At 50.1% G+C, this 13,164-nt stretch overlaps 1 protein-coding gene across 3 annotated transcripts in view; it reads right to left on the reverse strand.

Moving 5' to 3' along the window:
- Nucleotides 1–13,164, reverse strand: part of INPPL1 (inositol polyphosphate phosphatase like 1) — a 1,340,026-nt gene that overhangs the window by 331,167 nt on the left and 995,695 nt on the right. For all 3 annotated transcript variants that reach the window (XM_085623407.1, XM_085623409.1, XM_085623408.1), the window contains one exon: nt 2,299–2,380. In XM_085623407.1, the coding sequence (XP_085479533.1) occupies nt 2,299–2,380 (82 nt within the window). The remainder of the gene's footprint in view (nt 1–2,298; nt 2,381–13,164) is intronic.

Below are 13,164 nucleotides of genomic sequence, written 5' to 3' on the forward strand. Positions count from 1 at the left end.
TAATTTCCAAAGCAGATCTTCCCCCCTCAAGAAGAATCTTTCTTGCTTCTAGTCTTTTATCCTCTAGAGCGTTAGCCATGCCTACAGTTGTACCTGAAGTGGTTGTCAATCTCTCGCCATTATCATCAAGTTTCCTTCCTTCCTTTTCAGGTGGTGCAGTAATAGGTGCTAACGGATTTCTTGATCTCCATTGGGCAGCCTGTGAGATAACGGAATCTGGCTTAGGGTGCCCTGCCAGACAAGGTGGAGCATCGTCGGGAGCTCTATATTTTTTGTCAATCCGGGCAAGATGGGGATAACCATGGTGGGGGCGTTTTCATTACCTTCACACCTTCCTCTCAGATGTGATCTATAATGGGTATCACTCTCACAGTCTTTCTAGAGAGATCCTTAAAATCATAACGAAAACAGTCAGACTGCTTGACAGTCATTGACAACTGAAAACGAGAAGGTGCCCTTTCCATTAGTGCGTGGAAGCTGCCAATGTCTTCAGGGAAAAAATCCGCTGTTTGAGGAGGCGGAGAAGCAGGCGTTGAAATAACATAGTCCCCCCAATTCATCACCTATTTGCCCTTCTTTATGAGGTTGACCCTCCTCAATTTCTCCGTCATAAGATGTGTCATGATATGGTGGCAAAACAATATCCGTCACAGGAGACATGGGAAGAGACGGCACAGACCTTCGTGGAGGAGACGCCAGTGTTAAAGGTGCAGGCGGTGGCGGCAGCGGAGGAGCAGTTGATGAAGGAAAATGCGTGCGGTAATCATGTAGCTGGTCTTGCAGATCTTGAACCAAAGCCACATGAAGGTGGACCATGGGCTCACCAACAGGCTCCATGTATTGTATTTTCGTATGTGGACGGTGATATTCCTGCTGATAGTAACCCTCATAGTCATCCTCATCATCGTCCTGATACTTAACATGAAGCTGAGAGGGACTGTGAGCAGGACCAAACATTCCACAATCATCAGATTCCTCCAAAAATGTTGAAGGTGGCAAAGGTTGAACCACTGTAGGATTCTGTAAAAAACGCCTAGTCAACGGTGTCGACGAATATACCGGTGTTAGTTGCAACGTTGACGGTTGCTTATGGCCAGGCGTGGAATACAATGTCATTAGCTTAGTCGACAGCAGAGTCTGTGTCGTCGATGAGGACATGATAGGAGCAGGTGAAATCGTTGTCACTATCGTTGATGATGCTGTAGCGGTCGTCATCAACGTGGTTGTAGATGACGAGGAGGAGGACATCGATGGAATCGAGGATGTCGACGTGGAAGCCGTCAGAGTCATCGCCGATGAGGAAGTCGCCAGCGGAGATGGAGCCTTCGCCATTGCTGGAAGCGTCGTCGATAGTGCAGTCATACCCGTCAACAATGTAATTTTCGACAACGAGATCTTCAACAAGGTACGTGAAATGCACTCAGATTGTGATTTGATTGTCGATGGGGTGGCAGAAGATAACTGTCGACGATAAAAGCTTACTAGAGACTGTAATCTTCATGGATGGTTCTGAAGATTGTTTTTCATGTTTATGGCTTTTTTCCTCAGTAGGAAATGAATGCTTTCTTTTTTGCGAGGTGCCTGCAGCTTCCTGACAAGACTTGTTAGAAGCCTTTTTTTGGAAACTTCAGGAGATTCATGAGATCTTTCTCTCCTTTTGGATGTTTCCTGAGAAGCCTGTAAGATAGAGCTCTCCTCATCCTCAAAGACAACATCAGATTTACTTTTCAGTCTCTGGAGCCAAATCAACAACCTACCCTATCTCTTCTTGAGTGTTTTGGTTAAAAAGGTCCTACAAATCTTGCAGTCCTTTACCTTAAGCTGAGGGTATAGACAGTAGATACAGTTCTTAGGAGGATCCTCAGCATGCAGCCTCTTCTTACCACATGACCTGAAAAGACCATTCTTTTTAGAATCCGACATTTTGAGTAGAGATCTGGAAAACTGAATAAGAAACTGAGCAGAGCTCAGGGAGACTCCCTTTCACACAACGTGCGGTAGAAAATCTGACAAACCTAGCATCTCTTGGGACTGTTCTAGAGGGTGCCCTCACCTGATTGGCTGCTACTTAAGTTTGGTTCTTTCAAAAGAAAATGGATAGGTTATTGCAGTGACTGTTCGTTGCATGGTAGCCTATGGTAGTACTAACTACTGCTGTTATATGTATACCACGGGTTGATTCAAGCATGTGAATCTATGAAAGATTCAATACTGGAGAAAAATGTAGCATCTCCTTGAGTCTTTCTTAGAATCTGGTCTCTATAAATTGAGTTTGATGGCAATCACAACAGTACTTACCATAGGAATTACAGATGATGTGAGTCTCAGGGTAGGATTTCCATAACACACGATCACACCAGGAGGGAACATTGGTACGCACCTGGAAAGAGGTTACAGAAGCAACATTTTTACATACTCATGACATTTGAGAGACCAGAAGGGGGCTCAGTATTCAATGAGACGTAAGGAAAGTACTAGTGTGGTAACTTATCATTAAATAATCTAGACCGTCTGTGATGAAGTGACTTACTCAGTGAAACAGCTGTTGGTTGTTGCATTTTTTTTAATTATCTACTGAATACTTTGGTTCTATAGCTGATACTGATGTATGAATGAATGCAAATTTCTATGGTGCAACAGCTGCTGGCAAGGGCGTCCTGGCGCTATTTAAGTAGGCCACATTAAGTAGACACAATGGTATTTAAATGATTTGGAATAGCGAGGTTTTCAACCAGTGTTTTCTTTTTTTATAATCAAATTTTCTTAGTTTCACAGTGCTGTTACCACACAATCTACTGTATGCCCTTATGAAAGATAAACAATTTACAATAAAATACGCCTATGCTGACTCGTTACAGACCATAATATTCCTACCACTTCCCCCCAAACTTTTCCTGTTTCTGCGGGGAGCCTCTGGACAGGAAAACAGGTTCTTCAAGTTTGGCGCTTAAGTCCTTCCACTGTTTTGTAAAAGAAAATTCAGAAGGAGTTGCTCAAACAGAGAAAATGAGAGCTATTCCACTGATTGCGGCAAGGAAGGAAAATGAGCATCCTCCCTTCCTAGTCCTAATAAACCTAGGAAATGTAAGATTTTGTGGGAGAAAGCAAAATGCCTTCAACAGTTGCAATGCATCGGTGTCTTCTGTGCACCTTAAAAGACTTAAGTCTGAAAAGGAGGTACCAGAGCAGTGTTAAGAGGTTCTTTTTAAAGTGCAGGCATCTTCCACCTTAGAAGGTTAAATAAACTAGGACAGTACTAGATGAAATTTAAGAATAGAAATGAGGATTACTGGCGTACTGCAATGGCTTTGAATTACTATTGCCTGTGGCTAGGGACCAAGTCACATGCAAGCTTTGAAAAAAACCTGAAAAATGTTCCCAGACCTACAGGTCTAGCAAATGGAACAATCTACTCAACCTAACTGTAATGCGCTTGACCATAAACTCATCTCAAATTGTGCAACCTAGGCAAATATTTAATTTCACTGAGTCACCTATTTCTTCATTACCATATACAAGAGCACCTTCAAACATGTGAGTTCAGTAAGTCTGCTGTACAAGAAACTCTTGTTTGATTAAATCGATTAAACGTTTGCTTCATCTATAATAAAAATCGAGTCCACACACAGCGTACACTTGACCCCTGACTTGCCTCTTAGTTCACTAATAGAATTGTCATCAGGGGCAGGAATCTTTCTCAATTATTATTTTGCAAATTCTCACTTTAAAACAAATATATATATTTCCAAGGCATAACGTGGTAACTCACTGTCATTTACAGACAGACATTTTCCATTGAAATGGCCACAAACTCCCACCAGCAGGCAGTTTGACTTATAAAACTATATAGTGACAAACTGCAATGTATAGAAATCAGGTATCAGCAAATACTTATCATTTGCCTATCACCAAGTAAAGTATCCTAATTTGTTGTGATCCTATTAAAATCTTTATTTCCATTTCACTTCAGAACAAAAAAGGTGTTTTCATAACTACTGAAATATATTTTGAAAGATTTGTACATATCATGTCCAGCCTATTTAAATGTTGTGTGCCCGGCATGATTGCCAGACAGTTCACTTTAGAAAATCCTTCAACTTTGCAGTCATAAAAAGAAAAGTAAACACCAGTCTCCAGGATAAAATTAGCAGCAATTTGACAAAAGCTGACATTAGACCTCGGTCTTTTAACATACTGCATATGTTACAAGATAAAAACACGATTTAAAGACAGAAGGAAAAGTTGCTTACCTGTAATCCGAATTCGCTTCCAGGGGAATCTTCATCAAAGTCACAAGCATTGAATAGTCCTGCACAGGTGCTGGATCCCAGAGCACTTATTAAAATATTTTTGTAATATATAAATGTAATAAACTTTGCAAGCAGATAAATAGATCTCTCTCTATATATTATATGTGTGTGTGTGTGTGTGCACGTGCAGCCTGGAGATAGCCTACAAATGGCCAGATTATATTGAATTTCCATTTAAAAAAGGATTCAATCACATAGGAACATGTCATTGATAAAAATTACTACAGAAAATCTTTCACAAACCTTTAATAAAAGGAAAAGGAATATGTGACATTGTTAGCCAATAGGCTGCCATTCAAAGAATAGTAGAATCAGATCACCTCTTTATTAATTATGACCCAGTAAGAACAAATTTGGCATCATCAAAATGAACAAGTTACTTACCTTCGGTACTGCCATTTTTGGTAGAGACTATAACTAGCCGCAGAATCTTTACCTTAGAATTTTGCCAAGCGTCAGACTGGATCCGCAAGATTTTTTGTGAACAGTACCCCAGCGCGCCGGTTGGTGGGGCTTATCGGCTCAGAGTGCGTTATTGGCATCAGAAGTGACGTTGCGGGCGTGGCTTTGTGGCCCAGATCTCTTGACTGTGGGAGAATGTTTTGATTTGTTCTGCATTCCGTCCATCAATTGTGTGTCTTTTGCTTTCTCGCCCTAAGTGTGCCGGGTATGCCTAGACGTAGGTCCCGGGTTCACTGTGCCACTGGAATCGAGCTATCCTGGCTGAAGAGGGGTGAAACCCTGAAACCAGTCCTAGGATGCTTGTTTCCAGTCCAGGGAGGACCTGGCATGGCAGTTTGGGCTGGACTGTTCCCATGAGGCACAGGGTCAAGACTGGTTTGCATATGGCCAGGTCTAAACTGGGGTGGCATGGTGAGCAAAAGCCTGATGGATTTACCCAGATCTCTTGACTGGGGGAGAATGTTTTGATTTGTTCTGCATTCCGTCCATCAATTGTGTGTCTTTTGCTTTCTCGCCCTAAGTGTGCCGGGTATGCCTAGACGTAGGTCCCGGGTTCACTGTGCCACTGGAATCGAGCTATCCTGGCTGAAGAGGGGTGAAACCCTGAAACCAGTCCTAGGATGCTTGTTTCCAGTCCAGGGAGGACCTGGTATGGCAGTTTGGGCTGGACTGTTCCCATGAGGCACAGGGTCAAGACTGGTTTGCATATGGCCAGGTCTAAACTGGGGTGGCATGGTGAGCAAAGGAATGATGGATTTAACCCAGATCTCTTGAATGGGGGAGAATGTTTTGATTTGTTCTGCATGTGAGAAGTTGGCCTGATATATGATGTCACTAATTCTAGTGTACACCTTGTATCAGTCCAAACAACCCTTATGGTGATTGGTTGTAAAGTCAACCTTATAGACCAGCTATCCTAGTGGTAGCATGGACAAGAGCAGTCTTAGGCTAAACTCTGAATGGCATGTGAAGCCAGCTGTTATACCATTTGTAATCCCTTGAATACCAAATGAAAGGACACCACAACAGATATATATAAAAATAGAATATATTTATTGTAGTCAAACCCTCAGCACTCTTTAAGAGATTCGAGGTAAGTACAACACAGTCTTATTTAAGCATACATTAAGTCACACAGGTAAGTAATACAGTTAGTCCCTAGGGGCCACGCAAACCATATACTAAGTAAGTGGTATAAGAACCACTGTCACGAACACAGGATAGGCCTTAGCCTAGGGAATCGCTGTGGCTACACTATACTACCAAAGGTTAGGAAGTGGGAGGCCCACGGAATTCAGGTGCAGAGTGGAAACACTCACGCGTAATGCGTAAAAGTCGATAGAAATAGTAGTTATTAGAATTTAACAGTTTTAGGACACTTCTGGAATAGCTAGAAAGTCGAGACTCGGAAACTAGACCCTAGGATAGTCAATACCCTTGTGAGCACCGGAGTACCCAAGTTACCTAGCCCACGGGCTGCGGGTGCATAGGTGTGAACTTGCGTCGGGTTTCGTCGTTGACTTCTATGGATGCCTGAAGGAAAGTTGCTGACAGGCAGTCAGTGAAGAGTGTCCGGTGGATCCCAAGGATGGAATCCAGAAGGAAGGATACCTGCAAGCAGAAGGGACAGAGTCTAGGTCACCAGCCAGGAGCCAGGAAGGAACCAGGCGATGTCGTGAAGATGCAGGTGAAGAGGTGAAGCTTGTCGTAGCAGCCACGGGTACCAGGAGGCAACGAGGACGACCAGGACCAGGAGACGAGCTGTCCCACGAAGGCTCTTGCTGTCGGCGGCGTCGATGTCGAGCTAGGACCCAACAAGCCTTGGCAAGGGGATGGAGGACTTGCTTCTGGTGCAGACCAGGAAGGTCTGGGGTGCTTCTCTTTCACAGAGGAGCGAGTGCCAGTCTGGAGGAGCCGGACCAGCAAGATGAAAACAAAGGTTCGTCGTCGCAGAGGTTACTAGCCAGCGGGCCAGCAACCGGAAAACACGTCGAGCCACTCAGGTGCAGAAGGGCCCCACGCAGAACACGTGTAGTGTGGGGAGCTGATCTTCTTTGCAGATGGTGCTCGGGATTGGGGCTTCTCAATTCCCCAAGCACAGCCTTGAGGAAGCCTCAGAAGTCGCGCTAGTCAGTTACTAGCCACTTTTCCCAAGTCGCCGGTCCCACGTCACTCGTCGCCTCCATGGGTCTCAGCTTCGCTGCGGATGTGGATCTGGGTCAGAGGTGTCTGGAAGTCTCGGCGCTGGTCAGTCTCTGCAGTCGTCCCTCGTAGGATCAGTCGCAAAGCATGCAGCGGTCGCTGGATGGTGCCTGGTTGCCCAGGGTGGTCACTCCTTGGCCACAAGGGAGATTTCTTCAGTCTTCTTCCTGAGGTCGAATGTCGAAGGTCCAGAGTTTCTGTTCAAGTTGCAGATTCAGGTTAATCTAATTTAGCAGGGCTCAGCTACCTACTGATATACTGGGCTAGTGGGCTGGGCTACCTGCAAGGTGCCTCCTATGGTTGGGACCAGGAAGGGGAGTGGCTACACCCCCTTTCCTTTGTCCAGTTTCGCGCCAGAGCTGGGGCTGGAGTGCCCCAGCGCCGGTTTGAACTGGACTATGCATGGGACACCTTGTGTGCCCCAGGCAGTGTCTAGTTTCTTTCATCCCTCCCTGCCCCAATACACTAAGTCCTGTCTGGGGTGGTGCTCGCACCTCCCAAGGCAGGAAACCTATTGTCCAAGCCTCCCTCGCTGGAAGGACTCCCAGCAGCAGGAGGTCAGACTTGTGTCTGTGGCAGCAGCATCCATTTTGTGATGCTGGGGCTCTGGTTAACTTTAACCGGGTAAGTAGGTTTCAACATGTCTTCTCCCTCTAGAAGGGAGGAATAATATCCTCATCACCAGAAATGGTATGGGGGTATTATTCCAAAGTGTTAGACACCTTACACAACATGTTTTGATAAAGCCAAACCATAGTTACCATAACCGTCTAAGATTATAAGGCACTTTAAGAGTATATGGTAGGCTATATCATAGAACAGCTATAAGGACATGGTTCCGAAAGCTGCAGACAGGCTCAGCTCATGCTAGAGCACCATCTCACATGTTACCAAGCACTCTGCCTCCAGGATTGTTAAGGCCTGCCATAGGAGTGGCTGATAGATACCCATGTGTCTATATATAAGGTAGGTATAGGAATACTACACCTAAGCAAGGAGTGATTACACGACCTTGCCCCAGCTGAGTGATCAGCCAGTTGTGTCATAATGGAAGGCCAGGCCAGGGGTGGCACAATACATGCTGCAGCCCCTGGTAGGCCTAGGGTACACCTATGCCCTGGGTACCTAAGGTACACTATACAGGGGCCAATAAGGTGATCCTAACCAATTGGGTTATGCACCTAAAGTACATAGTATAAATTTAGAGAGAGAACAGCTGGGCTGTGGGTCTGATTGGCAGGCCCACAGCCACATCGAAGTCGAAAACCAGTGAAGCAAAAGCAAAAAGTGGGGGTGAACATAGAAAGCAGACCCTACTCTCCTACACTGCATTCCGTCCATCAATTGTGTGTTGTTTGCTTGTGGCCGAGCATGGCGGACGCATCTTCTTAGATCTCCGCTAGCCCGCACCATCTCAGAGCCTAAATCCTACACTTCTCCTTACCCCAGACCCCGCTGCTGCGGACCTCTGCTGGCGGAACGCACCGGGACCCAGAGGCAAAATTGGGTGCCGGAGCTATACGCTGGGGGCCCGATCTGGAGTCGACGCAGCGGCTGTTGAGGGAGGAGGCTGCGCGGGACCACGCTGTGTGGGGCGCACCGTGGCTGCCGATCGCCGCAGGTGGATTGTGGGACCTGGCTGCCGGAACCATCGCCTCCCTGTGGTACTGCTGACGGAGGCTTGAGGGAAGCGCTAGGGATCCGGGGCCTGCCGCTGTGTATTCTTGCAGGCCGCCTGGACTGCTGCAGTGGCGCCCATACCACAGGCCCATCCCTTAAGTGGCGCACATGGAGTACTGAGACCCTGGGGGCCGTCTTCCCTCCGCCATCGGCAGCCCCGTGGACCGGGCTGCTTGGAGGACGTGCTGTGTGGCTGCGCTGCGGTGGTGTTGAGCGGCGGCCTGCTGACAAGACCTCGCCTTTCACTCGTGAGGTCCGAGAGGGTGTAGGTGTGGCTGCGATCGGCGGGCTCATCGGCCCGTGTGTTCTGCTGGGAGCCTGCTCCATCTACCTGGCATTTCCACGGAAGATCCCCAGGCCGGCCTCCCTGAGAGGTGTGACGACGAGCCCCAAGAGACTTGTGGGGGCTCTGGACTCGGGCGTCGCGCCTGAGCACGCTGCAGGTACACCGGGGGGAGCCGAGTTGGCGCGCCCGGCGCCCCTTTGGGAGCTGCTGGGGCTTGCGCTCTGTGGGTTGAGGCCGGCCTCTCCCCTGGCCGTGAAGCCCCTCTGAGGCAGTGCTGGTGCCCTGAAGGCCGCATCCATCTGCCCTGTCTGGCGCCCCTGGGCGGATCATCCAACGCCATTCTTTGTGGCCTCCAGCGCCAGTGAGCGGAGGTTTCCGGAGTGAGGCATTGAGGTGACTGGATCCTTGGCCTAGCTGTGGCCCGGGCCGAACTGGATTAATCTGGGAGCGGAGGAGGCCCTCCGGAGCTGGTCTGGGTGCCGCGCGGCTCTCCGTTCGTCGCTGAGCGTTGCCCTCAGCGGGAGGAGACCCATCCCTCCGCGTCGGCCGGCCCGGGCTGTGGGGCTGGGGCGTGCCCCCCTGTTAAACTTCCAGTTCACAATGGGCAAGGATAAACACGGCGCAGTGGCCCCTAAGCAGCCTACCATCAACCAATTTACCACCGCCCCAGCAGGGAAGGAGGTCGCCGAGGGCTTGTCCTCTGACACTGCGACATTACTTGCAGCCATTAACCAATCCAGGACTGCACTTGAGGCCCAGATCGGGGCTGTTGGGTCTGAGGTGTCATTACTCCGTCAGGACCTTCAGAAGGCGGTGGATCGGATCACCGAGGTGGAACAGTGCTCCACGGTGGAAGACACTGTATCCGCTCTCCAGAAGAAAGTGGACAAGATTACCACAGTCTTGAAGGAGCTTGCGTCGCGGGTGCCGAAGGGAGGGCCCGACGCAACAACATGCGCCTGGTGGGTTTTCCGGAGGGCTTCCACCCGGGCTTATGATTTCCTATTTCGTGGTGGAGAGGGCTCACCGCGCATTGACTAGAAAGCCGCCTCCTGGGGAGCGTCCACGGCCGGTGATTGCCCGACTCCTCAATTACGCTGACCGGGATGCGATCCTCCGCTATGCCCTGCTCCACAAGGACAAAATGGTCTTTGAATCGCATCCCATCTTGGTTTTCCCAGGCTACACCCGGCTCGTGCAGTAGCAGCGTCAGTCATTCGTGGCGGCCAAGTGACGTCTTCAGGATTTGAATCTGTCCTATGCGCTGCTGTTCCCCACCAGGATGATGGTGATATATATGGCCAAGACTCTTTTTCGACTCCCCCGAGGAGATTTTCACTTGGACGGATGAGCAGCGTACACTTAAGCCGCACTCGTTGCCGCCGCTGGACTCATCCCAGGGATCTTATCGTGGCGGCAAGCAGGACAGACTCTACGGCGCGGCGCCACAGGTCCCGCTCTAATTGGCGCTCTCAGGGCCCGTTGGGGTCTGCGGACTGAGACAGCCCTGGATCTATCTTTGGTTTTCTCTCCCCCCCCCCCCCCCCCCCTTTCGTTTTCTGCCGAACACTCTGCTGTGGCCTCTCACTGGACAGCATACGATCCTGAGGAGCTGGGGTCTACCTCGCAGATATGAGAGGTGCCAGTCGCTGACCGCCCCGGACGGTTTGGGTGATGTTGGGTGGGGGGGATCCATTGAGGGACTTGCCTGGTTCGTCACGTTGGGGGCCTAGGACAGGATTCCACTGCGACAGATACTCCTTGTTTTTGGAAGTATGCGGATGGGGGGCGCGGGGGGTCTTGTTGGGCTTCAAGTTGTTTGTTTTATGGTTTGCGCACCAAACATACATTTCCCAGTCACGTCCACAATGTACCATTGGTCAGTAGATATTTTAGAAGGTAGGGAATGACTCAAGTCACAGATAGATCTCCATTGGGGGAACTCAACATTTTGGCATGGATTGTCCGGGGACTGTTGGACAAGGTCAAACGGGGGGCTGTACTTCTCTTAGCGAAGCGTTACTCGGCTGATATCCTGTTACAGGAGACCCATCTTCTGGGCACCAAAGCCCCCTGTCTTTCCCGATATGGGTTCGCTACAGTGTACCACTCAGGCTTCACGAGGGGGGCGCGCAGCACAGCGATATTAGTTCACAGTCGCGTGCCGCTTCAGGTTACACAACACTGGCTAGATGCCAGAGGGCGCTTCACTATTATTACAGGTACTATAGCTGGCAAACAAATCACACTTGGGAGTGTATATGCCACTCCGCCACTAAGTCAGACGTTCGTAGATAAACTTACGCGGCTCTGGGGGGACCTTACCAGTGGCTTGACGATTCTGGGTGGGGATTGGAACAACACCATGGCTCCCCTTGACAGATGGCGGGCTCAGCCGCCAGATGCAACTCCCCCTAGGTCCAAACTAAATATACTGGCACACACACTGGGCGGGACAGATACATGGCGGGTGCTTCATTCCTCCGAGGCGGGGTTCACATAAGCGTCGTGATCCCACCCTCTCACGCTTGGACTATATATTTCTGTCATATAGTTATCTGCACAAAGCGGCACAAGCTTGTATCCTGCCAAGGGGTCTCTCCGATCATTCGCCCCTTCAACTCAGACTCCACCTGCAGATTAACTGGCCCCCTTTATCGGTGGCACATGTGCCCGTGGCTTCTTCGCGATGCTGACTACCGAGAGATGCTGCACCACGCTACAGTGGAGTGTCTTAGCCTCAAAGTGGGTACCACCCCGTCCCTGGTCACGCTCTGGGAAGCTCTTAAGCCTACGATTAGAGGGGCTGATATCAGCTACCGCTCCGGGGAAAAACGGCGACGTTGGGAGCAGGAGCAGGTGTTAGAAGATCGTCAGGTACACCTACAGTGTACTTACAGTCCCAGCTAGTAAGAGCGCAGATTCCGGTACCCGCCGGAACTTATTGCACGTCCAACAACAGCTCCACCAGCTGCATACGGACAGTGCTAAAGAGGCTTGGTTGGAGACCCAATACAGGATCTATCAGTGGGGCAACAAGTCAAGTCAAATGCTCCATAGGCTGTGCCAGGTTTCGACGTCCCCGACGCAGGTCTCCCTCCTGCGGTCCCCCGATGGCAATATATGCGCCTCCCACGAGGCAGTTCTACGCGGCCCTCTACGAGGAGCGTGAAGTCATAGCCGAGCCCCTCATTGACACCTTCTTTTCTGATATACCCCCTTTCGCCTGCCCGATGACGTACGGGATGAACTGGATAGGCCGTTCACTCTGGACGAGTTGCAGGCGGCGCTATCAAATACACACCCTGGCCGTGCTCCTGGCCCCACCGGGTTTCCCTGCGAGTTTTTGTGCCCACATGTGCAGAACCTGGGACCTCACCTGCTGGGGACGTTACATGAAGCCTTGGAGCAGCGGGTCCTGCCTCCTGACTGGCGACACGCCAAAATTGTGTTTTTTCTCAAACCCGGCCGCCCTCCGGAAGATCTGAGTTTGTACCGTCCTATCTCCTTGCTGAATTTTGAGCCCAAACTACTCGGGAAGGTTCTGGCCGATCGCCTCAGCACCTGCATTCAGGACCTGGTGCACCCGGACCAGTCCGGCTTCATGCCTCAGCGCTCCACACGATACAACATCAGGCGGGTCCACAACGCCATGGCGGAGGACCCTCGTTTAGGCCGTCCCACGGTGCTCCTGCTGGCGGACATCGACAAGGCATTCGACTCTCTGAGTTGGACTCATTTATTCAAGCTCCTAGAAGCCCTTAACTTTGGACCCCGGTTCCTGGCATACGTGAAGCTACTGTATACGAATCTCACGGCCTCGGATGGTGCAGGTGGTCACTGCTCGGCCCCCTTCTCGATTCACAGGGGCACGCGACAGGGGTGTCCCCTCTCTTGTTCGCACTGGCGATTGAGCCCTTAGCTGCGTGGGTGCGTCTGGACTCTGTCCTCAGAGGGCTGGACTGGACGTCGGAGTACTCGTACAGGATTGCGCTTTATGCCGACGACCTCCTATTCTTCATGTCGGACCCTTGGGTTTCCGGGCCCCGGGTTCTTCAAATCCTTCGAGTCTTCGGGGAGACTTCTGGCCTACGTGCCAATCCATCCAAATCTATACTGTTCCCTCTTTACGGCAACCAGCGCAGCCAGGCCTGGGCTTTGTCCCTAATCATTATGGGCGAGCGCTTGAAATACCTGGGGGTCTACATAACGCGGTCGCGTGGT

The sequence above is a fragment of the Triturus cristatus genome, chromosome 8 (assembly GCF_964204655.1).
Source record: "Triturus cristatus chromosome 8, aTriCri1.1, whole genome shotgun sequence".
Lineage (NCBI taxonomy): Eukaryota > Metazoa > Chordata > Amphibia > Caudata > Salamandridae > Triturus > Triturus cristatus.